Source organism: Euprymna scolopes, chromosome 32, assembly GCF_053919585.1.
Source record: "Euprymna scolopes isolate OS-2025 chromosome 32, ASM5391958v1, whole genome shotgun sequence".
Classification (NCBI taxonomy): Eukaryota; Metazoa; Mollusca; class Cephalopoda; order Sepiida; family Sepiolidae; genus Euprymna; species Euprymna scolopes.
The window spans coordinates 20,504,730-20,532,001 of record NC_136513.1 but is presented as its reverse complement, the minus strand read 5'-3'; the positions used below and the strand labels follow the sequence as shown (position 1 = coordinate 20,532,001).

The 27,272-nt window shown below is 33.0% G+C and overlaps 1 protein-coding gene across 1 annotated transcript in view; it reads right to left on the bottom strand.

Moving 5' to 3' along the window:
* Positions 1-4,264: 4,264 nt before the first annotated feature.
* The window catches only part of LOC145256243 (uncharacterized), a 38,756-nt gene continuing 15,748 nt past the window's right edge, over positions 4,265-27,272 (bottom strand). The window contains exons 5-8 of the mRNA XM_080114892.1: positions 20,537-20,564; positions 12,696-12,771; positions 7,603-7,800; positions 4,265-4,772 (exon numbers count right to left, since the gene is read on the bottom strand). Of these exons, the coding sequence (XP_079971018.1) occupies positions 4,627-4,772; positions 7,603-7,800; positions 12,696-12,771; positions 20,537-20,564 (448 nt within the window). The 3' untranslated portion in view covers positions 4,265-4,626. The remainder of the gene's footprint in view (positions 4,773-7,602; positions 7,801-12,695; positions 12,772-20,536; positions 20,565-27,272) is intronic.

Sequence of the window (27,272 nt, the reverse complement as noted above, 5' to 3'; positions counted from 1 at the left end):
TAACTAAACTAGACTAGACTAAATAAAAATTTCTAAAGTTAAAAATCAAAGAAAACATTTTTATGAATGTGAACGTGAATCTTTCCCCTCAACATTATTTGAAAAAAAAAAAAAAAAAACAAACATTCTCATTGAATTTTCTTTGTAAAATTTTACACCAGAAATTGTTTGATGTTGGTATAAGGTCTTGTTTTCAGTTGCATCTCCTCAAAATACGATGATCCCGGGGCAAAGAGACAGGCATCGCAACTATATTTATTTATTTGTGGAATATTGTCCTCATCTTCATAGTTGTTGTTTCGTGATGTTTCAGCCAACTATTCCTCTGGCCTTCGTCAGGTTGTGAAACAGCTATGAAGATGAGGATAACAATCCGCAAATAAATAAATGTACTAATTATTCATCGCAAAAGGTTTTGGTATTTGTACAGTTTAATCAAGACATTAAAAAATGAAAAATCGAGAAAAAAATTTCACTTAATTTGATTGAGTAGTTTTTGTTTTTTTTACGGTGGAAAAACGTTTTTTATGACAGCACGTTGAAGTCAGCCATCTTGGAATTTTTTTAACACGCTACAGGGAGATAACTCAATTTAAAGCGCTGACATTCCCTCCCCATCTTTTAATACTAGCTTTTCTTCCTAAAAAATCGAACCTTTTGCTCGGTATCATAACAAATTGTTTCTTTTTTCTGTAAAAAAAAAAAAAATACTTGATGAAATTAAGTGAAATTTTTTTTCAGAGAACTTCACTCCGTAACAGATACATAAAATATAACCTTTTTTCGATATTTTCATTTTTTAATGTCTTGACTAAACTGTACAAGTACCAAGGTCTCTATAATAAAAATATCACAAACTTTGTTACTATCTTCCTCATATCTTTTGCAACTTTTTTCTTTGTAAATAAAATGTAAAATATATACTGACCTTTTGGCAATATTTTTTATCTGAATAAAGGTACAAGTGAACTGATGTCTCGATTTTGATCATTTTTAAGCTCTGTTATGATGTTTGAGTGGTAAGATGCAAAACAATGTACAAATAACAGAGCAAAGCAATTCTTAAAAAGTAATAATTCAAAACAGTTTATGTAAAGCAAGAGAATGGCTGGTTAATCAATCAATTAATAAAGCTTGAAAATGAGGGTGTAGAGAAATGGTGTTACACAATTTAAAAAAAAAAAAGAAACAAAAAGGGAATTTTTTTTGTACCTTTCATGTCGAAGAAATTCCATCAGATAGGAATCCAAGTGAGATCTTCAACCTAACATCTTGTATGGAAAAAAATATTTTTATTAATAACTTTTTTTTTTAAATATACATATAACAAACCAAACTATTTTATTAGGCTATTAGTAAAAGTTTCTGAAAATTAATTTGCTTCTCAGTAAAAATGTGCGTATTGCTTTTATTATTGGATAAACTAATATACCTATTTCAGAAATAATAGACTTACCCAGAGGCTATAAATATAACTTCATTTAACTCACATGGCACGATCACGTTGACACACAGATTCTCACTAGATTACCAAAGTTAAGCAACGTTGAGCCTGACCAGTACCGGATGGATGACCATTTGGGAAGGCTAGGTGCTGTATGTACCACACCAAGTCTTAAAAGTTTCCAGTTTTGTATCTGGGGGCATGTTTAACTCACTGGGGGGATGCACTTCCAATTAAGATGGAAAGCAACGGGAAACTACCGTCTGTAATTGTCTTCCCGAGATTACCATGGCTCTACAATTTGGAGAGTCGTGGTCATCGATGTTGTTAAAACAGCAGGGCCACTGCTGATGCTGAACTCTGAATAGCTGGTTAATCAATTAATAAGGTTTTTATCACTCCACGAGGAACCCTCCCTGGACTTTAGTCATTTAACCAAGCTATCCACTGCCATGTGGGACCCATGTATTGTATCAGGTCATCCCTTTACCTCGTTCTTGGTCTTCCCTTTGGTTTCCTTTGTTCACAAGATGTCCATTCCGTTGTCCTGATAGACCATTTGTTATGTTGTCTGGCTACGTGCCCTACCCATCTGTGTTTGGATGTCTTGATTGCAGTATTGATGTCAATAACTCGTTTGTTGGCGGATCCAGATGTTTGTCTTTCTGTCTTAGAGAGTGATGTTCAACATTATTCTTCCTTTGTGCTACTGCCAAGATTTCACTTCGGTGATACGTCAAGGCCCATGTTTCACTACTGTAGATCATCATAGGTAGTATATAATTATTAAAGATCTTTTTTTTTTTTATAATGGAGTCACCATTTATCAATGCCCAAAGGCCACTCGAGGATAAGGGTGAATAAGTGTTCAGTGGTCAAGGGGAACATGTCATAGTCATCGTTAGTAGTGGAAATTTGGTAAATTGGATTACTTAAGGGGACGGCTCATCAAGAACTTGTTCATGTTGGACTTGAAGACAACCATATTGTAGTCTGTTCTGCTTTCGTGCTTTCCAACTCAGTTCCATAGGCATGCAATTCTAAGAAGCTTTGTTCATGGAATCTACGTTTAGGTTTAAGCACAGATAAAAAGTGGGGGAAATTATTGATAGTGAGTTCAACTAAATGAGTGTTTTTCGTGAAAGTCAGGACAGGGAGGACCATGGATTGGAGCCCAGACAAGCACTTGCCATGAAAATAACAATAAAGCAAAGATAGGCTCGCAACGTCTCTTGTGGGAAACAGATTGCAAGGAAAAGAAAAGAGCATCCCCCACTAAGTTAGAAGTCTATTTTGAACTCTGTCAAGACAAGATAAGCTGCTTCTAGCAGGTCCTGCGTCTATGTGGCAACAGTACTCCATCCTTGGACATACTTGGTGCATGCAGGTAGATATCTACTGAGGTGGTAGAATGATCCCACTATTTTCCCAGCAGCCTTGGCAACAGATTTGATGTACGTGTTACATCTCAGATCAAGAGTAAAGGTCAGACCTAGAAATTTGTCAAAATATGGAGCCAAGACGAGAGCCATTCATTTCAATTGATACAAGACAAGGATCAGACCATTGATGATGATTGATGATAGGAAAGATAGAAGCTTGGTCTTAGAGGCATTAAAATTAACCAGCCACCTTTTTCCCCATTGCACCACATGATCAAGATCAGAGGAGAGAGAATCAGAGAGAACTTGGTCGCTTACTGCCTTTGAAGTGTTGCGATAGATGGTAGTGTTGTCAGCATAAATGTCTACAAATGATCTTAAGATGTGATTTGGGAGATCATTTATGTAGATCAGGAAGAAAGTAAGGCCCAGGATGGACCCCTGAGGCACTCCAGCATTAATACTGTGAGCTTCTGATTTTTGCTCATGAACCATTACTCTTATTAACCTATCAGAGAGAAATGATTTAATAATTGAAAAGACATTTCCAGCTATACTGTAGCTAGATATTTTGTGGAGTAGACCTTTATGCCATACCCTATCAAAGGCCTTTGATATGTCAAGGGCAATTGTCCTATAAAGAAAGCCTCTATTAAGAGATTCACTAATCCTGAGATATAACTGTTAGCAAATCTAGCAGAATAGAAGCCATATTGCATGTCACAGAGGAGTTATTTTTTGCTGAGGTGGTTAATTAATCTCTATTTAACACAGATTCTAGCAATGTACTCATGACACACAGGAGACTGGTCTGTATTGAGAGGGAGATGAGTGATCACCTGAATTTTTTATTGCCATACTTGCTTTTCGGCTTCTCATGATATTATCTACTTTCCCAAAAGCTGCAGGTCATTGTTGATAGAACTTTTGTGGAATCTATATACCATAAATAAAAAGAATTTTTGTTTGAGTCATGCTCCAAGCAGAATTTGACACTAAATTATCATCATAATGATTAATAATTATTGTGGCGAAATTTCACATAAATGAACTGATCCATCTATAATATAAATCTTACCTGTCTGTTTAAATATGTGTATGTATGTATGTTTGTTTGTATGTCTGCCTAAAACTTTTAACAGAGGTGACGGATTTACACAACCGGTATCGTTTTGAAGGAGTAAAGGTCAAACCCAGAAGCTTATCAAAACATGGGGCCTCCCCTAAACGAGAGCCATCCATTTCAATTGATGCCAAATGGGGATCAGAGCGTTTATGATATAAAGATAGGAGCTCGGTTTTAGATGCATTAAAGGTAACCAGCTACCTCTTACCCCATTGTACCACACGCTCAAGATCAGAGGAGAGATATGTAGATGTATGAGAAGTATATTATTTCACTGAAAGAAAAATTGACAATGGCACTCAATTACCAGGGTAAGAATTTGATATATTTATTAAATAAGATATTTACATATTTTATTTTGTAATATCAATGGTTTCATGCTGCCGAGAAAGGCAATTATTTTCAATGACACCAATTTACTTTCAAATTGTTAATTCAGTGTTCTGGTTGCACATATAAAATAAATTTGGATCCAAAATAATTAGGAATAAATGGTAGATAGATTGATAGGGGAATGAACTGTCCTCCGATATGGGAAATAATAAAGAGACTTGGGTATATAAATAAAGCTAACTTAGAATATTTAATGTCGACTTTGTATTTATTTATTTTTTTTTTGTTTTAACTGACCTCAACTTTGGGCATTTTTATTGAGAAAGTTTAGTTTGCAAAGGCTAATAGAGGTCAAAGTTATTATCGTAAGGTTCTTCAAAAATGTTAATTTCTGTATTCTCGATGACCGTAGGTGGCGCGTTGTTCCAACTCTCTGTGCCCCAGTTACATCCGACACTGAGGGCAGCAGCTTCACCCATGAGGAGACCTGAAAAATGGACAAGAAAGCAATGTAGTATTAGTATTTTGTTCAAATTTGCAGTCATCATCATCACCACCATCACCACTATCACCATCATCATTGCAGAAGTGACAGTGGGTAGGTAGTTAACAACATGGACAGACAACATAGGTGTGCTAAGTTCGAATCCAGTTTGTTCCATAAAAAACACTTTCATTTGGGAACATTGGCAACCTTTACATGGTCCCTCCCATAAATACCCAATGTTTTTCTAGGAAAAATTCTAACAGGAAAGATATCGAGGGAAATGAATGCCAACAATCGAATCATTTAATTTATATATAATGAATGAATGATGCTTAATAACAACAATAATCATCGTATTACGTTTCTGAATTTTTTAGATGAGGATTTGTTATTCGTATTATTTGGAATTCATCGGACTACTGTTCTCATGTTGAGTGTCATTTTCTCAACGTTTCCGTCTATATAACCTCCGAGCTGCTTCAGGTGTATATTGTCGAACTCGGGAATGTTTCTGCTGAACCTAGGAATTCTGTGAGGACCCGTGGCACAGTGGTTAGAGTACTTGGAAAAAATCAATTGTAAAAGTGATGTTCTCCTGAAAGTTGAAGGTTCAATTCTCAGTGTGGGCAACCAAAAAAAATGCAATTGTGAATTACTGAGGATCTCCTACCAGTCACGGCTGACTGAACAAGAACATACTATCCCCATGAAGTAAATAAAGGGTTCCGTTTGAAATGCTATCCAAATTCCTGACCTCAACAGAAACATTCCTGAGTTCAACAAGATACACCTGAAGACGGTTGGAGGTTACATCGACCGAAACGTTGTGAAAATGAAATACAAGATGAGGACAGTAGTCCGATGAATCCAAATGCTACAAATAATCATCATCAGTTTAACATCCATCCATGACTATATATATATATATATATATATATATATATATATATATATATAGTCATCCACATACAGTACTGTTTCACAGTTCATCAGTGCAGCGAGACAGGCAACTATCTCAAGCCAGGATCGAAACCCGACGCCCAAGTGACAATCGGAGCTTCTAACCATTGCGCTATTTGGTTGCTGCTATGAGGGCAGTGAATTAACAATGTTTTGACATTGTCCAAATACCTAAGCTCAATTTGTTTACACAAAGAGCATCGCTTAATACGCTAATGGTAATTTGTATATCACTTCGCAATATGCTCAACCTAAGATAGGAAGAGTTCCTATATGTTTAAAGAAAGCGAAACTAGTTGGAATGCGAACAGCTTATTTGTCAACTCACAAGTTTGTATTATTTGGGTTCATCAAACTACTGTTCATTTTTATGACGTTTCGATCAATGTAACCTTGAACCTTCTTCAGGTGTATCTTGTCGAACTCGGGAATTTGAATGGAATTTCAAATGGAACCCTTTATTTACTTCATGGAGGTATCATGCTCTTGTTCCATCAGCCTTAACTAGATAGTGACCCTAAGTAATTTGCAATCGTATTTTTCAGTCGCCCATGCTGAGAATTGAACCTTCAACCTTCAGGAGAATATCACATTTTATGATTGATTTTTTCCAAGTATTCTAACTACCGCACCATAGGGCCTTGCAGACAGTACTCGTACTAATTTTGGGAACCTTAAACCTATTTTATTTTTAACACTCAAAATGAGAACAGTAGTCCAAAGATTTCAAATAATATGAATAACGAATCCTCATCTCAAAAATTAAGAACCGTCATTTACAAGTTGTTGCTATTCAACACAATGAATTTTATAAAGTCGCACATAAGAGTGCATTTGCTAAAAGCCTCTTTTTCCCCAGAAGAGGCCTTGCTAGTCTTTCTCTACTCTTTCATTATTTTCGTGGTAGACGATCGACTGAGCTTCAATCCCTGTAAAACATTCACAGAAAAAAACTCCTCTCTCTATTGATGATGCCTCCATTCAGTCTCAAAAGACAATGGATACTCCTGGTAAGGGTAGCTACACGTATAATTGTGAGGCAAGGGTTGCGCACTCCCTAACTACACCTCTCCTAAATCGACACTGCTTGAGTCCAGTGGCAATAAGAAGTGCTAGACGACTGAAAACAATGCTAAGATAAGCAGAGAGCACATACAACACCTGAAATGCTTAACTTTGGTGATTTAATGAGAACCAATGTGTCAATGCGATTATGCTCATCTCTCTATAAACAATAAAAATATTTTTTTCTTTCTTCCTCGGTGTACCTGGGGCTAAACAGAACTTCCATGAGCAGAGTTTCTTTCCAAGAACTACTCGCCTGTGAAACAATACCATGGACTGTTTTCCAGCTGACTGCAACATAGTGGTTTTTAAGTTCAATGTTAACAATTTCTTGTTAAACCATCCTTTTAAATAATAAAATTTGTCTCACCTATCAAAGCGTGTCTCACCTGTCAAATTTATTAATCCTTATTCTTGAGTGGCTTTTTGGCTTTGATAAGCAGTGATTCATTATTAGGGCTAGGACAACTGAATATTCTTATCATTCTTTTGACGCTTGAGCATATATCCGATATAAGTTAATCAACCAAGAACCACATCACTCTATATAAAAAACATATAAGATATTAACGGATATATACTCAAGAGTCAAAACAATCAAAAGAATATTCTGTTGTCATAGCCCTACTCATTAGTACAAAAAGAAAATTCCAAGGGAGATAATTCAGATAATTTTGGCACCAAATCACCTTCATCTAACAGATATTATGGTAATGATATTTCAAACTTAAGTTTAAACTGGACGGATGAAGAAAGCCTCTCCTAGAGATGTGTGCTCCCATTTACAACAATGTTTCAAACTTACCAGCAGCAAAATTGTCTCCTGACCTATCCTCTTCTCGAATAATTATCGTTTCTTTCTGAGGAATGGCTGATTCTGATGGGTAAGGTACCATGTTATAATTCATCGGTACCGACTGGACACGTTGAGGATATGGTATCCCAGGGTAGTTTCCGTGCATTGTAGGTTGCGTCAAATTATAACCGGTGCCACTTGGATAACCTAATTGCAAAAAAAAAAAATAGATTAAATAATTAAGAGAAACAATTTACAAATTTTTCTTGGATCAGTTAGTTTTAAAGGACCCCAGAAAAAATGCAATTGGCTTGTGCACACTGTGTTACGGAAGAATGGAAAACTCAGAGAAGACAAACAACAGAACCATATCGCAATATAAACAACGACCGATGACGATCACGTCAGTCATTCACATTCACTGACATCATGGTGAACGGATCAATCGAAATGCTACTAGAATTCAGCCTTCAGAACAACACTACAGTTCCACTTTTTTTTTTTAATTACATTTTCACCCAAAGCAAGGCACAGTGCCACTTTGATGTAGGGAGCTACTATCTAGGGCATAATTTGCAGGGGTATTATGTTGGGAATTGAGTAGGAACATGTGTCTTTACATTACGCTTGAACTTTTGCATGTCAGTATAGCCAGGAAAGCAGGAACTCGGAAAGGAATTTCAGTCCAGCAGTCCTAGGGAAGAAACTATTAGAGTGCAAGGCTTTCTTATATCTAGGGATTTTTACTGTGCAGGGGTGGGATTTTGCTGCTTGTCATATTTGTCAGTGGTATTTATGTCCAGGGAGGGGACAAGGGCTTGTCATTCGTCAGAGCACCTATTATTAAAATACTTGTAAAACAGGCAGAGGGATGCAACATTTCGTTGATGGGACAGCAGTTGGAGTCTAGCTGATAGTGTGAGACCTATTAGGTTGGTGACTCTCTTTTGAACCCTGTCTAAGAGGAGAGAGACTAGTAGCAGATGCATCAGCCCAAATGTGGCAACAATACTCTATACACGGGCGGATGGTGATCTTGTAGAGGTACAGGATACTCACTGGTGTAAGTAACTCTCTAGCACAGTAGAGAGAACCCACCTTCCTTGCAGCAGCCTTGGCAATGCCCTCAATGTCTCTGTTCCAACTCATGTTCTCCGTGAATGTCAAGCCGAGCTTTAGGAACAATTTTACTCCGAATACAGAAAATAAATTGCAGACACCCATTAGAAAGGATATACCTGGATCTACAGATTCAGATATCCAAACGAGTATAATTTCAAAGGACCATGCTTAACAGCAAGACCAAACAAATCCTGACATGCATCAAACCTGACAAAGGAAATAAGCATCTAAACAATTACATACACACACACACACACACACATGCATAGTGTACGATTCAGGAAGATGCAGATGAGTGGAAGGCATAGAACATTCAAGTTCCAACTATGTATTCAAGCAGATAAAGAAAATACTTAGGGAAGAAAAAGATAAAGACGACGTAGATACGATAATGGAAGGACAGCTGATTAAAACACCTTATTGGACTAGGAAACATCTAGGGAAAATCTAGCATCAATCAACAACATGAACGTCAACACATCTAAAATGTTAGTCAATTTAATAAACAATGAAATAAACAAGTGAAGCATGCATGTATAATGTATGTAAAATGGACAAACGGTGCAGTTTTAGGCCTTAACATATGTAAATTTAAGTTCTGTTACAACTTTTCAGAAAGTTTTATAAAAATCCAAAGCATCAATTTTTTTTAATAAGCGCAAAAGTGTCAATTTTAGCCATTTTAATCCAACAGGCACCCCTAGGGGATCAACCAGAGTTTTCCCAGAAAATCCGTTCTGTTACTTTTTTACTCGTATCATGTTTAATGTTTGTGCAAAATTTCAAAGAAATGCAAGGCATAGTTATTTAGATAAGTGCAGACGGACGAACGAACGAACGGACTTTACAAGTTCACCCTCCTTTTGTCGGGGAATCAAAAAACAAAACAATGTAATGTTCTACGAAACGATGACATGGTCCGGTCCAAAAAAAAGTCATATACATCAAGCAAACAATTCATTTTAATATAAGAAAATATTTATTTTAAGAAAAATGGGTGGGGGTGGGGAATACTAAATATGTATTTTTTGGTGCATTTGTGTGTGTGTGTGTGTGTGTGTGTGTGTGTGTTTTACTAAATGTTTTAATAAACAAACGAATTGTCGTCATTATTTGTCAAAAGTGAAAATTCTAATTTTTGGGATGTGCATGTTTTAAGCGTCGTAAATTGTCAGTTTATTATTGATTTGCACAGATCAACCGGAAGAAACTAGTGTAAATCCAAAGTCATCTCTTTCATTTTGCTCATTTTCTGGCGTCGTTGGACTCTAATTGATTAATTTTATTTAATCTGATGTAAAACATCATGAATAATTTATCTAATAAAAAAAAAAGAAGATAGTCATCTCTATATAAATAAAATGAACTCATTTTTTCCCGTCTGATTTTGACATTAATAGGATTAAAAATCAAGATATTTCATGCAAATATAATATGCACAAACGGCAGAACAATATCTGAGGTGTGTTATAGGCTTATTATTTCTCAAATTCCTCGATAATCTTAGATTTCTATACTTTTTTCTGCTGAGAAGTCACGGCCAAAATCGGTTAAGATCAATGGAAGTGGTAAAATATTTTCTCTCTAATAAATTCCTCCTCCCCCTGCCACCACTTAACACCATTTGGGGATCGTTCACAAGGAACAGTTGAGAAGAGAACACCGGTTTGGCTTCGTAGTTCTTTCATGTGAAGTTATTTAAAATCACTAAACTAAACTGCAGTGCTCTGTGGCGTAGTGGTTAGCGTGCTGGACAATTCACATTATATTTTCACATTCGCGCCGACCTTCTGTAGTCGTTTTTTTTTTTTTTTTTCCTAAACAACTGGAATGGACTTTTCTTGGTGGCCGAACTGTTAACGTTGCAGATGTTTTTTTGTTTTGTTTTTTTCACACTTTATTTTCCTACTTTTACTCATGACTCCGGGTTTGATCCTTCCTACTTACCTACCATAACATTTTTTAAAACTCCCCCCTCCCCGTCCCGGAAACAAACACTCGGGCAACACCGGGTACCCCCACTAGTTTTCTTAATAATACTGACCCTTACAAGCATTTATCATTTCAAAAGGAATATTATTTTCAAAAGTAAACATTTTATTTATTAGTAAATTATACAGATCGATGTAGAACGTGCTGTGAAATTTCTACGGGGGTCGATTAGTAATACTCTGGTTTGTACCCACTAATAAAATATATTTAAGAAGACAAAAAAGAACAACAAACTTATTTTAACAATAACAAATAAATAGAATTTATGTTTATTCCAAAAGCCGTTCTTAAGATGGGTGGGTTGGGGGTAAAACTCCTAAAAAGCAACTCTATGGCTAAAAATTCAAATAATTAACAAAGGTGTAAAGTTCGACAGTGCCATGTTTAAATGGACTTTCTGCAGCTGTTGAGCATGTTTCAATATTCAATTTTTCATTCATTTGTCGGTAACCCTCATTATTAAACTTGCCTCCATTATAACTTAAAAACCATTTGGGAGCTCCAAAATAAGATATCCATATTAAAAATATGTTGAAAATAATTTCTTTGCTTTTCTTAGTCTTAATTAATCTGGCAGTAGGGTATCTACCATCTAGTATCTAGTGATGCATCAGTTAGATGCAGAACCCAGCATTGGTTATGTTGATATTCCTTTAAGTCTAAACAAACATATAGTGCCATTAAACTTATTACCAAGAGTCAATCCTACAACTGGTAGAGGAGGGGAAGGGTCTTCTAAACCCTCCTGACAAATGGAACAATAACAAACTCCTTTTAACAATAACAAATAAATAGAATTAATTTGCAGCAGAAAGTTGAAAACAGGTGAAGAAGGAAGAATGAAAGTTCTCTTAGGGGTCTGTTGAGTTAATCAGCCTTTCTCGTCAAAGTCCCGGCAGATAGCAGTTGCCACTGGATGGGGACCGTATAGTTATGTAGAGTCCGGTGGATAGGGGGCATGAGAGAAGAGGAAGATGTTTCTTGGCTGGAGATTTGGTCTTGATTTCCTGATGTTCCCTAAAGTCTTTTAGGAGCAGATGAATCAATGTGCACTGTTATCTGATATATCAGCCTGTGGCCGAAGAATTAGGGGGTGGGGCATGATTCACTAGAGAAAATAGTTCTGTGTTAGTACTGCTACATCTGCGCTAATAATTGATGATGACCTAAAAATAATTCAGATAAAAGTTTCACAATTATTTCCCTTGCACAATTGTTGCAATATTTTTGACTAATGGAGGGTATGGGGCCTCACAGTTGGGAGATTCTATTTATTCACGATGCTGCTAAGAACTGACGAATCAAATAATTTACATTCTGCTACCAACCAATCAGAAACCAGAATTGCTCCATAAAAATTAAACCTTTTCTTCATGTCAACACGGGAAGAATTTTTTGCTCTGTGGCTTCCAACTCAAGAACTGTTTACTGAGAACCAGCCACCTCTAAGACTTGTATAGAACAACTAACCATCAGAAACTGTTCTGAAAGTAAACATAGCTCACAACTCAACTTAGATACTGCAAAGTCTGTAATGTAAGTATTCGAATCTTTTAGTTAATTTAATCAACCTAAAATATAGAATACTTAATCAGCATAAATAATGTACAATGACTAACTAGACTGTGCCCAAGTACAAATATACACATTAAATACACAGACAAATGCAAAGGAGATACACTATTCCACCATGACAAAACAACACAAATGTTCATTAACTCACTACCAGGTTGGAATCTCTATCTTAGATAGGACAGGGATATTCCGCCAATTCTGGAATGCATTTAGCATAGGAAATAAGTGTTCTTTACCACTACCGTCTGAGGTAGGACGATTTTTCTCACTCTAGGGGCTAGGATAGCATCACTTTACATTCCCTCACATAGGTCTCACTGCATAAGGGGAAATAACCCGCCAGTATCTTAGCAATCAGCGTTCTTTGTCATGTGTATTGCAACAGTTGTAAAGTAAATCTTAATTTCGCTTACCTGGTTCCATTTGAGGTGGTGAATAAGGCGGTGGAGGAGCCGTTGCCATTTGATTCTCAGGTTGAAAAGGACGTAACTATAAAATATAAAAGGAATTTAATAATTAAATTGCTAGAAAATTTGAAAACTAAATTCAAAAGTCAACAACAAACAAAAAATACATTATAATGAATAATATTAAATATCAGGCAAGTATTAATTCATTAGTTGGGAATAACAGGAAATGGGGTTCAATTGGGTTCAGCTGATGAAGTTGAATGCCAGCTGAACCTCCTGTGGGAATTGATAGAAACAGATGTGATATCATATGGCTCAAAGACTGAGTAAGTGAGAGAAGTAACACTAACCATGTCACTACTATATATTGTAGGGGAATAAGGGCAAACAACACCGGTTATGGAGTAGACCAGAGAGTTACTTCCCTTGAGGGACAGAGAGAGAGTCCTAGCACCGGAAGTGAATGTATGTTTTTATTTCCCATTGAATCAGAGTAAGACTCTGGAGTGAATGATATTATGTACTGCTCATGGTAGAGCCACCACGAAAGTGAGCACCACTTCATTGTATTGCTCTGTATTGTAGTGTTGCTGTTTTCATTTGTGTTTGTGGATATTGTAATAAATATATGTTTATGTACTTGGGCTTAGTCTAGTCAGTCATTGTATGTTATTAAAGCTTTTTTTTGCTTCAAAACAAATGTTTAATCTGGTGTTTTTAAGGTGAACAATTCTATTTTCAAATGAATTGTTCCAAGATCAAATTATTAAACGCTGCTTAGTTATAGTAGTCAGTTCAGTTTGTAGCAGTCATGAATAAAAATAAAGATTTATTTTCTTTCTTGAACCAATATCCCTGTGAGATGATTTGGTCAAATACTGACCAATCAGCTTACAGGGTATGTTGATTCCATCTGTCGTCTAAGGAACTTCTTTGGCTTCTCTAATGATTCATGGTCAAGAAGAAATGTCACGTTGTGCACATTTTTAATGGTTCAGAATAATCTTTTGTAACATTTTAATGGACCCAATACGTTGTAGATTAAAGTCTTGCAAAGAAACAAAGGAAAGGAAAAGAAAAGAAAATTCGGCTCAGTATTTTTCTTTTCTGGCAAAAGGCATTTATTTTTGGTATTTCCAACAACACATTGCATCTTGTTTTAAACAGTTCATTTAGTTTATCTCGTTTCCCATGTCTTTTTAAGATGATCTTAACACCCACATGTCGTTTGCTGTTATTTTACGGCCATGTCTCGAACACGTGCTTCTCCATCATTCTCCGGCCATGTGTGTCCTTTTTGTCTCCACTATGACGTCACTTCATGAAGCTGGCTTGGTCATTTGCATATCTTAGCTGTAGTACGGCTGCTGTTAATCGTGCTAGTAGCTCTGTTATAGAAAGGTATCCCTTCTCTCTCTCTCTCTCTCTCTCTCTCTCTCCCTCCTGTTCCAGTCCACTGGATACTTCACTTAAAATAACTGACCCTTCAACAGCCAAAAAATTTCAATGCTTCCTTTTCCTCACTTGAATACTGTCCAACTTTCTGCCACTAAAATAAACTCTTTCATTCTTATTTTAAAAAAGGTTTGGTACTTATGCATTTAAGTCACCTCGCAGAAACAATAACTTATTGTTTATAGAAAGCCATTCTTAACATGTAGAGGGAATGGTGTTTTGTAACTACTCTGTACTTTCAACTAACAATTTAATAAAAAAGATATTGTGAAACTTGAAAATACTATTTATTTCTGGGCTGGCACATCTACCACTAGCCTCTTCCTCTTGGATAAGGCCCCAAAAAGAGTTTTCAATCTAATAAATAGGTTCCATTTTGTCAACTAAGCTCCAACCCCTGTCCCATCGCTACAATGTTGCATCTCTGTGCCTGTTTTACAAGTATTTCAATGGAATGAGCTCTGATGAACTCGTTGCACGTGTGCCCCTTCGACATACATATCCCTAACAAACCTGCTTCGCAACAAAATTTTACTCCTTCACTGTTGAGGTACCTAGATGTAAGAAAGCTTTCTACTCTAGTTTCTTCCCTCAAACAGCTAAACTTTGGAATTCCCTTCCTGCTACCTACTTCCCTAACCATACTGATATGCAGAAGTTTAAATGTAATGTAAACCAACATCTTGTTAATCTTTTCTAAGTATGATCCTAAATAGTAGCCCCTTACATTCAAGTGGAAATATGCCTTGTTAAGGATGAACATGAGTAAAAAAAAAAAAAGGTTTTGTTTTTCATGCTAAGTTTTCATTTACTATTAATATGTAGAGGTGCATCTTGCATCTCAAAATGTTTGAATCTTGAGACAATTTCTTACCTTGGCATTGATTCCAGAATTGTTGCTATTGTGATACTATAAAGTGGCCCTGAGGTGGATTTGAGCCACTAAGTGCTGAGAGGGAGGGGGGAATAAACAAAAGAATAGGAAATGATCTTGAATACACAAAGAAATAGGAAATATCCTACAATCAACAATAGATAGAAAGTAGCAAACAATAACAATAGAAACCTACTGATAAAACAGGAAAGGGCAGCTTCCGGTAGCCGTGGTGGGGTGGGCGACCTGAGATACCAACGTAGAGGGGACAGTCAGTTGACAACTAGATGCCTTTGACAGCGGATGGGAGTTGATAATGACTACAGTTGGACATTTAGAGTTGACTGTGAAATGTAACATCGATAGAACGGGGAGAACACAAACACACTCACAAGCCCAACAGTCAATTTATGTGAACATTGGTGTTTGTGTTTTTCCTTTGTTTGTTCCACGATTTATTATAATTCTACTTTTGTGAAACTGTGCATGTTCCTATCGACAGTCATCAGCGAGAAAATGACGATCCAGCCATAAGAAGAATAGTCGAACGAAAAATCCATGATACACGATGTTGGGAGTCGGCGATCAGACGAGGGAGCCACACGTTTGGGGTTACACTATTTTTTTAAGGTATTGTTAGTCAATATTAAAGACATACTCGCCAATGATGTGGATTCATCTGGGAATGTTGGCTTATAGACAGGAAATTGGGTTCAGTCAGGATCAGTTTAGGTACTCAGAGGTCAGCTAGAAGAACAGTCCTTTAATCCTCCAGTGTTATGGAGGCACTGCATTATTTCATGCAGTGTGTCTTGGTCAAGAATAGCCTGCACAGCGCCCATCCTTCTCCAGGTCCCGAGCACATACCTCACCTGGTATTACCAAATAGTCACCCATTTTTAGCATGTGGCAGGCTCAATGTTGCTTAACTTCGTAGCAATTGATAAAAAGATATGTGATGTCACAAGGCTCAGAGGGAGAGTAAGTCAGAAAAGTAGCCAGTTTTGGTTAGAAGTTCCAAATGATGAGATGAAATGAAATGGCTTACAAATCAATTATAAACGAAGGGGTCAGGCTCCAGACTTCTGTGACCCCATTATTTTTTCCTCTCCTCCCATCACTAGCAGAGAAGAAGGCAATGTCCAAAGCTTAATAAACTGTCTGGCAACATTTGTTTCAGCTGATTTGATCATCTGCTCTTGTTGATATTTTGCCTATACTTCGTCGGACAGTATACTAGTATCTCTAATCCATCTGTTCACTCGACCAATCTAGATAACATTTACCTCTACAGCTGTGTTCTGGTCATTACACTCGACCAGTCCTGAACTGAGCTCATTAACTGATGTCTCTATTTCCTGATCAGAAACTTGTTGTTCATCTGCCCTTCTCAGAACAAACTGAAGTTGAAGAAGTGAAAGTTTTTCAACTTCAGTTTAAAAATTATTTATAAAGAAAAAAAATCCCAGAAATGATGAAATTTGTTAAAATATTAAGTTAAGTTTTAAACAGTTATAAAAGAACTCTTGTTGTTACTTTTTTTAAATTAACTCTGCCTCCTCCTCTTCCCCATCATCATCATGCTTGCACATGCTGGACGGCTTTTAGAAATTGACTTCCAAACTAACTAATTTCTGACCAGATCTTTGTCTATCCTTCTTTCTTCCAAGTCCATTTTTGTTTCTTTCTTTCATGTTTTCTTTGATCTTCACTTGTGAACTGACATGTAATGACTCATGGTTTAATAGATAAAACACTAGGGAAAATTCAGTTCTAAGTGAAACTATTCTAGAGGTTGAAGGTTCAATCCTCAGTGTGGGCGATACTAAGAATATAATTGAGACTTCTAGTAGGCCATGGTTGGATAAAGGGTTCCGTTCAAAATTTGGTGCAGATTTTTGGAGTTCAAGAGAAAGATTACGAGTTTGACAAGATACATCTACAAAAAAGGTTGAGGATTACACAAGTCATAAAAAGATATCCAAGATGAAAGTAGATAATCCATATGATACAAAATACTTGTAATTCCATTTAAAATGAGAACAGACAACAGTTTTCTTTATTCTATTTAGGAAGTCTAGACAAAAAATATAATATAACATAAATCCATGCAAAATCATTGCAAAACATTGAAGAATTTCCAGATAATAAGCAAAAAGCCACACACCAAAAATTTGAAAAGTTCCAATAAAATGAGCAAAAAAAAAAAAAAAAAAAAAGGGGACACACTTAAACGAAAAGAGTTCACTGGTCTGGTGTAGAAGCAGAACAGACTGTTTCTTTATAATGCTAAAGATTATTGTTGGAGCAAAAATTCAAGAAGGAATAGAAGAGACTATTTGTAAAAGAGAGAGGATTTTAGCAATTTTTCTGAAATTATTGATTTTTTTATAATTTAAAACGAGAAGGTATAATGAAATATTATGAAAATAGAAATTATAAATAAATAATATAAAATTATAAATTATAAATAAATAATAGAAAAATAGAAATTATAAATAAATAATATAAAAATAGAAATTATAAATAAATAATATAAAAATAGAAATTATAAAAAAAATAATATAAAACTAGAAATTATAAAGAAATATAAAAATAGAAATTCTAAAGAAATTATATATAAATAGAAATTCTAAATAAAAAATAGAAAAATAGAAACTACAAAGAAATAATATAAAAATAGAAACTATAAATAAATAACATAAACATAGAAATTATAAAAAAATATAAAAATAGAAATTATAAAGAAATATAAAATAGAAATTATGAATAAATAATATACATATAGAAACTATAAAGAAATAATATAAAAATAGAAATTATAAAGTAATGATATAAAAATAGAAATTATAAAGTAATGATATAAAAATAGAAATTGTAAAGAAATAATATAAAAATAGAAACTATAAAGAAATAATATAACAATAGAAACTATAAAGAAATAATATAAAAATAGAAATTATAAAGAAATAATATAAAAATAGAAATAATCAAGAAATAGTATAAAATAGAAACTATAAAGAAATAATAGACACATAGAAATTTTAAAGAAATAATATAAAAATAGAAATAAATCAATATAAAATAGAAATTATAAAGAAATAATATAAAAATAGAAATTTTAGAGAAATAATATAAAAATAGAAATTATAAATAAATAATAGATAAATAGAGATTATAAAGAAATAATATAAAAATAGAAATAAAGACATAATATAAAAATAGAAATATATAAATAATACAAAAATAGAAATTATAAATAATAATATAAAAAAAGAAATTATAAAGAAATTCAAACATAGAAATTATAAAGAAATAATATAAAAATACAAATTATAAAGAAATAATATAGAAATAGAAATTATAAAGAAATGATATAAAAATGGAACTTATAAAGAAATGATATACAAATAGCAATTATAAATAAATAATATAAAAATAGAAATTATAAACGAATAATATAAAAATAGATATTATAAATAAATATGAAAATTGAAAACATGAATAAATAATATGAAAATAGAAATTATGAAGAAATCATAGAAAAATAGAAATTATAAGAAATAATATAAAAATAGAAATTTTAAAGAAATAATATAAAAATAGAAAAAAAGAAATAATATAAAAATAGAAATAAATAAATATACAAATAGAAATTATAAAGAAATAATATAAAAATAGAAATTATAAAGAAATAATATAAAAATAGAAACTACAAATAAATAATATAAAAATAGAAATTATAAAGAAATCATAGATAAATAGAGATTATAAAGAAATCATAGATAAATAGAGATTATAAAGAAATCATAGATAAATAGAGATTATAAATAAATAATACGAAAACAGAAATTATAAAGAAATATAAAAATAGAAATTATAAGGAAACAATATAAAAATAGAAATTATAAATAAATAATATAAAAATAGCATCTATGAAGAAATCATATAAAAATAGAAATTATAAAGAAATATAAAAATAGAAATAATAAGGAAATAATATAAAAATAGAAATTATAAAGAAATATAAAAATAGAAATTATAAAGAAATATAAAACTAGAAATTATAAAGAAATATAAAAATAGAAATTATAAAGAAATATAAAAATAGAAATTATAAAGAAATATAAAAATAGAAATTATGAAGAAATATAAAAATAGAAATTATAAAGAAATATAAAAATAGAAATAATAAGGAAATAATATAAAAATAGAAATTATAAAGAAATATAAAAATAGAAATTATAAAGAATATAAAAATAGAAATTATAAAGAAATATAAAAATAGAAATTATAAGGAAATAATATAAAAATAGAAATTATAAAGAAATAATATAAAAATAGAAATTATAAAGAAATTATATAAAAATAGAAATTGTAAATAAATAATATAAAAATAGAAATTATAAATACATAATATAAAAATTGAAAATATAAATAAATAATATAAAAATAGCATCTATGAAGAAATCATATAAAAATAGAAACTATAAAGGAATGATACAAAAATAGTAATTATAAAGAAATAATACAAAAAGAGAAACTATGAATAAATAACATAAAAATAGAAATAAATAAATATAAAAATAGAAATTATAAAGAAATATTATAAAAATAGAAATTATAAAGAAATAATATAAAAATAGAAATTATAAAGAAATATTATAAAAATAGAAATTGTAAAGAAATAATATAAAAATAGAAATTATAAAGAAATAACATAAAAATAGAAATTATAAAGAAATAATATAAAAATAGAAATTATAAAAAAATAATATAAAAATAGGAATTATAAAAAAATAATATAAAATAGAAATTATAAAGAAATAATATAAAAATAGAAACTATGAAGAAATAATATAAAAATACAAATTATAAAGAAATAATATAAAAATAGAAATTATAAAGAAATAATATAAAATAGAAATTATAAAGAAATAATATAAAAATAGAAATTATAAAGAAATAATATAAAAATACAAATTATAAAGAAATAATATAAAAATACAAATTATAAAGAAATAATATAAAATAGAAATTATAAAGAAATAATATAAAATAGAAATTATAAAGAAATAATATAAAATAGAAATTATAAAGAAATAATATAGAAATAGAAATTATAAAGAAATAATATAAAAATAGAAACTATGAAGAAATAATATAAAAATAGAAACTATAAAGAAATAATACAAAAATAGTAATTATAAAGAAATAATACAAAAATAGTAATTATAAAGAAATAATATAAGAAAAGAAATCATATATAAATAATATAAAAATAGAAATTATAAGTAAATAATATAAAAATAGAAATTATAAAGAAATAATATAAAAATAGAAACTATAAAGAAATAATATAAAAATAGAAACTATAAAGAAATAATATAAAAATAGAAACTATAAAGAAATAATATAAAAATAGAAATTATAAAGAAATAACATAAAAATAGAAATTATAAAGAAATGATATAAACATTGAAATTATGAAGAAACAATAAAACCTGATACTTACAACAAATTGAATCGCTTCAACCCAACTCCTAAAATAATAAAAATACTTTTACATGTGTTTGTAATCATACTTTTTGTATTTTATTGTTAGTTTGTTTGCACACACATAAAATAAATGATAGTTTCAATTACCTACTAGACCTCATTCTTGAATGTCCTCGATCTCTGTGTAAAGGTCAACCTGACATGAAGATATTTCATCCTGCAAGTTAACCAAATATTCAAAACAACATTTCATATTCGAGGCCCAAATACAATCCTCTCATGGCTATACACTAGCTCACGGCATAAGCGTGGAGTTGGTTGGTTGGTTGTTTTTATTGTATGGCGTATCAACCCTTTTCAGGTTACTTAATGCCGAATCCAGTTATTTTGAAGAATAGTTTTTTAAGAGAATATATTTTTTTTAATTTCAAGTCGATGTCTATTTAACCTATAACAATCACTGGTACTACCGGGTCAGAGTGGACCTGTGAACAATGGTAATTAAAGGGTGACTTCACACTCACCAAAATTCGCAAATTGGGGCCTCACCCTCGGATATAGTTTAAGATCATATCCAGGACCCATAAGCATGTAGATGCACCGGTTCTTTTTAGATCACCAAAGTTAAACAACATTGAGCTTTCTCATTACCAAATGGGTTACCATTCGGAAATACCAAGCGCTGTATGTATGGGGACGTTGAAAAAAGCTCCAAAAAAATCTAATGTCATCTCCTTTAATGGAGATATACATGCAACTGGGGACTGCTTATGAATTTCATAGTCCCATGAAATTGTATATAAAGAAATGTTCCTGAGCAATGAAGACATTGTTTCAGGACTAACGGGTGTCGAAGTTAGTCCCGAGAACTCAAAAAATAAAAATAATGTGTAAAATGGAGTTGAACAATCAAGCAAAGATAACTGAGGCGGATGAATAAATTTAATACAAAATTTATTTTCTCAAAATCGATATAAAGTCAGAAGAGAAGACAAGAAATTTTCTTCTTAATTGAAAGTCTCTTCCTGCGACTGAGGTAATAGAATGAAATGAAGTAGAAAAATGAAAGTTCTTGGTTAGAAATAACCAGTTCTTTTTAGGAAGAATGAAACAACATAAAAGTCCATCGCTTACTTTAGCAAAGAGATAGAAAAGAGTAAAAATCCATTAGGGTAAAAAGTCGATCTCTACGTAGAGGATTAATTATCAAGCATGCACGCGTTTAACGTCCCATGGACAGAGATCGACGTTGATGTTTACAGCATGCTGGTTGGGGAGGATCGACTATTTGGTTTTGGCACAAAATGCAATATTTATAGATTGAGCCGGCTCCACGAACACTGCCTGAAAAAATATTTTTGAAAATTTGTTTTCTTCGTAATCCGATTGTATGAAAAAAAGATCTATGTGATGTAAAATGCTCTGCAAGACGTCCGCGTGAAAAGGCAGGGTTTCGTTTATAAGTCCACAGAATTTGCGTGGGTGTAGAAGGGAACTGTGCGTGCAGCTGAAATGATCTTTATACAGCTATGTGCGCAATTAGGCCATACAGTTGGGGCTGTGCGTCATTATTCTATTTGAGTAGTCTCGCCGTCACAGTGGTGAGGCTACGATAACATGTCCTTTTGGTTTTTATTATTATGGTGTGAACAATTAGATAATTTTCGTTATTTTACAACCCTGCGAATTTTCACAAAAAATACAATCTTTTTTCGTTACTTTTGCCACTTGAAACATAAAGGGTTACTATTAGGGAATAGGTGATTGTGGGGAGTTGAGTAGAGGGATGTCTGTGCACATTTCTTTTAAAGGAAGACAGTTCAACCTGCCTAGAGTTAGTGCCGTTTCGGAATCAGAAATCGGAATACACTAGTTTATACAAGGAATTATGTAATATATTCATCTTGTTTGCATTAGGTTAAAAACAACAGCAACAAAAAAAAACATTTAACAACAAATGCTTCATGGGTCTGCTCCTGCTGCTGGAATCGGACAACGTGACTGGTAGTATCAGTCGTTGCTCCCTGGGCGAGTTGTCCTTTATTTATCATAAAAATTGTGTGTACATTTCTTAAGTCATACAAAAAGTGCCAGGCAGGTGTTATATAACAAAAAATTGTTACAATTTCATGATTAGGCATGAAGCCCGAAGGGAATTGGAGGGTCGGGGGTCGTCCACTTGGTCTATTCTCTAAAACTAGTTGCAATCACCACAATACCGCATTTACTCTATGAACTTAAGCTATTTTAAAATCTACCCAGATGAAATGAAAATGACATATTTACAATGCTAATATATATATATATATATATATATATATTAGGGATTTTTTTTTCTTGCCAACCTAATAGTTCCCTAAGAGACATAAGATTAATGAGCCATATTAGCCAATTAGTCGTTAATCCCAAAGAAAAAAATCCTACCACCTTCTCAAAGTGGTGTTAGCTCAAGTAACAGTACTTAACTGGAAACTTCACCAAATTACTTTTCTGAATTTTTGAGATGAGGAGTGATTATTCGTATTATTTGGCTTCTTCGAATTACTGTTTTCATCTTGAGTGCTATTTTCACAACGTTTCGGTCGATGTAACCTCCGACCTTCGTCAGGTGTATCTTGTCAAACTCGGGAATTTGGACGAAATTTCGAACGGAACCCTTTATTTACTTCATGGGGGTAGCGTCAAGATCGTCTTAAAAGACAATAATAACGAAGGCCACGGTAGCGTGCTCTTGTTCCGTCAGCCATGACTGGATAGAGGTCCTAAGTAATTTGCAATTGTATTTTTCGGTCATACCCGAGTTCTGTCATTCTTTTCAAAGTTTTTCGGGATTGTACCTAGTGCTCCTCCTCTTCCTCCTCTTCTTCTTCTCCTTATTATTATTATTTATTTATTTATTTTATTTATTATTTTATTTTTATTTATTTATTTTATTTATTATTTTATTTTTATTCTTATTGTTTTTTACTTGTTTATTTTATTATTTTAATTTTATTTTATTAGTTATTTTATTTTTATTATTTTTTCATTTATTATTTTTATATTATTATTTTTTATTAATTCTTTACTTGTTTTATTTTATTATTCTGTGTTATTTTATTATTATTATTATTATTATTATTATTATTATTTATCTATTTATTATTATTGTTTTTATTTATTATATTTTTTTATTTATTATTATTATTTATTTTATTATTTTTTAATTTATTTTATTATTGTTATTTTACTTGCTGTTTTATTTTATTACTTTGTAATTTTTTATTATTATTTTATTATTATTATTATATTTATTTATTTATTTGTATCGCTTCAAAGGCAGATAATAACTAACCCACCTCATGGAAAAACTCAACGACTGGTCGTTATGGAAGAAGTCACCAGTTTAAAATGAGTTAGCTGCGATACACACATTGAAAAACTCGACGACTGGACATTCGTTGATTCAACCAACGCATATGGAACCCGATCAACACGAACGATGCACTCTGACATGGGTACAAACTCGCCTGTACTTGCAACTTGCAAGCCTTTGTGTAACTGACTTCAACCTTATTGTCTAGACTCTGCAGACGCACTTGCAGACTAAGAATGTGCAGATCCACTTACACTCGCTCAGCAATTTCAACCTCCTCGTTTAGACTTGGCAAATGGTCTAAGAACACAATTGTGCTGCACAATTGTGTTCTTAGTTTGCTAGAGCATTTGCACTCGTTCATCGTTTTCAACCTACCAATGAACAATTGTGCAGAACTGCTGTATGGCACTAACCTGGCTTTACCTGGTACAATGTTCACACCTGAAAATTCATCCAACACAGACATCTCGTCGTACGTTTCATGGCTTTGGACATATTTTTTGAGACTACCTCCCCTGTGTCGTCATCCACAAATAATTTCAGCACATGTCCCAGGAGATATGGATAAATGGACTCATGTATTCATTCAAAATGACGCGGTCCGTGGACCTTTGAGCCCTCCATATATGGGACCATTCAAAGTTTTGGCAAGGAAAAAATTATTTCAAGCTGAATATAAATGGTCGCACCAAGATGGTGTCTGTGGACAGATTAAGGAAAGCCCATATTGATTGCAAAACCACCGTGTTGGATGCACCTGACACAGACATTTTGAACCGTTCACAGTCACCGATAAAAACAACTGAACAAGCAACTCAATCATAGAAAACGAGAGCAGGGAGGACAATTCAGTGGCCCAAGAAACTCGCAAGAGATTACTGTACCTAAATTCTACGATCACCTTCTGCTACAGACGCATCAGTGTCAAACGGTGGTGATATTCCCACAACCGTTTTTGGTGAGGGGCCCTGTAGCAGAGAAGAGATCTCCCTGCGAGCTCGAGTGAGAGTTAAGCTAATTTACATATAAATCGACTCACACAAAGAGCATAAAGCTGGTTGATGTCTAAAAGGCAAACAACACATGCTATGTGAGTAACCACCAGGACGAACGGATCTCGCCAAAACTGATCTGGCTGCTCTGTCTATTGAAAACGAACTTACAAGACAAATAGATTTTGACAATGTCATTGACCAGTTCCTATTTACAATGCCTCCCCACGGGACAGAGTTAGACACCAGGGTCGTTTTTTAATGTGGAGAAAAGGAACAAAAATAAAAATTGTCTCAGTCGTGAAGGATTTCTCCTCCACTGACAGAGAACAAGAAATTGAAGTGTAGCATCTGAAGAACAGATACTACACTTTGATCTTGACCCGAAGGCCAATTTGACGAGTTGGTATTTATTTGCTCCCCCACCAAGCAAATTAGGCACAAGGCCGATTTTTAAAGTGAGGAGTGAAGGGGAAATGGGGACCAACTCCCCAGGGAGTAGGGGAGCTGGATAGTGACAATTGGTATGAAGGGTTGCCCCTATTGACCAAGGTCTCATATGTGGAGTTGCCCCCACATATGGTCTTTGCTTGCAGTATCTGCCGGAACAGATACTACACTTTGATCGCCCGAAGACCGAGCAGCGCCTGACCAGTTTGCTACAGGGAAAACAAGAAAACATTCATTCTAGAACTATAATATCATAGGTACATTCTTGTGTGAATTGCCGTGTTTTGCATGATTAAATGTTTTGAAGCTTTTAAAGATCAAAGTACGATGGGGTGTGGCGTTTTATATTGTTACGATTTTTAATAAAAATATTTATTGAGATTTTTTTTTTTTTATCTCCGCTTTGTAACACTCTGTTCTATTTATTTTTTGTTCTTGTTTCATATAAATACAACTACAAACCAGAATGAAAACTGGAAGAAACAGAAAATTACTTTTTCTTTGACACATGTCTGTTTCAAATTTGATATGATGAAACAAAACTGTAAAAATAGCATAAAAGTTTTTTCGGTACTTATGCAGTTTTTTTACGGTGATTTTTCCGAACTTTCACGAGTGTTTCCGAGTAGATGTCGGAAGAATCGGAATCTGTTGATGCAGAAACGCGATGAAGACCAAAATCCCAAATAACGCAAAATAGTTGTTAATATATCTTAAGAGGAAAATAATTTTGGTACTCCTGCAGTATTTTACCCACCGATTTCACGATCTTAGCCGAGCGTTGACGCCGACGAAAGCCGAGAATTCGGAGCTACGCCGACGGTGCAAGAACGCTAAAAGTATGTGAATAGCAACAACATTACAAGGAAAAGATATTACACACAACAAAATGGATAAAATTAATACAAAAAATTTGGATAAAATAAATCACAAACACTTACCGTAAGTTTTTTTTAAAGTAAAATAAATTTATTTTGTTGAATATTTTTTTTTTTTTTGTTGTTCATTTTGTTTTCCGATAGCTTTTTTTTTGGGGGGGGGGGGATAAGCAACAGTAATAAACACTTCAATGTTTTTTTTTTTTTTTCTTGTTCGTTTTTAACAAAACGTTATTAAACAGTAACAACAATGTTTTTTTTTTTCAGTAATGTTTGTAGGGGGGGGGACACAACAATTACTGTTTATCTTTAGTTCCGACTGGAAGATTTTCTACTGACTGTAGAGGCAAAGTAGGGAGCAAAGGGTTTTCAGAGGATGTGGAAAGAAGAAGCTCCTTCCCAAACCGGGTAGCCTTCCGCGATTTGATTTATTATGGAGACAAAAGGGTTGTGTCCAAATTTTTGTCTCCACATAAATTCGCATAAATATGTTTCCAACAGCTCCCGGTTTTTTTTTTTTTTTTTTATCGCTAAATTAAATAGCTGAAATGAAAGGCTGTGTATTTTTACTTTGAACAATAAAATAACTGAAATGAAACGCTATGTGTGTAATTTCAATGAAAATTATTCGTCTGCTGCGCGTTCGTTTGAAGCGCCCTGATTGGCTGATAGAGTATCGTACCGCTCGCCATGTTCCGGCGTTTTCCGACGGATGTCGATCAACGCTCGGCTAAGATCGTGAAATCGGTGGGTAAAATACTGCAGGAGTACCATAATTTTAAAAACCACTGGTAATGTTAAACTTTTATTTTAACAAGAAAACGAAAACGAAGTAAAAAAAAAAAAAAAAAAAAAAAAAAAAATTAAACAAGATATGAAAAAAAAAAATTTTTTTTTTGTAGATGTCTTTTTATGAAACCGTTCAATTTAAAATATTTTTTCATTTATTTATTGTTATTTGAACGCCAATGTTTTTATGAATTTTTTTTTTTGTCAGTTATTAATTATTTTGCCGATGGTCAGTGGTCACGTTTATGTTGTTTGTTTGTTTGTTTGTTTTTTAATGTAGAGGGT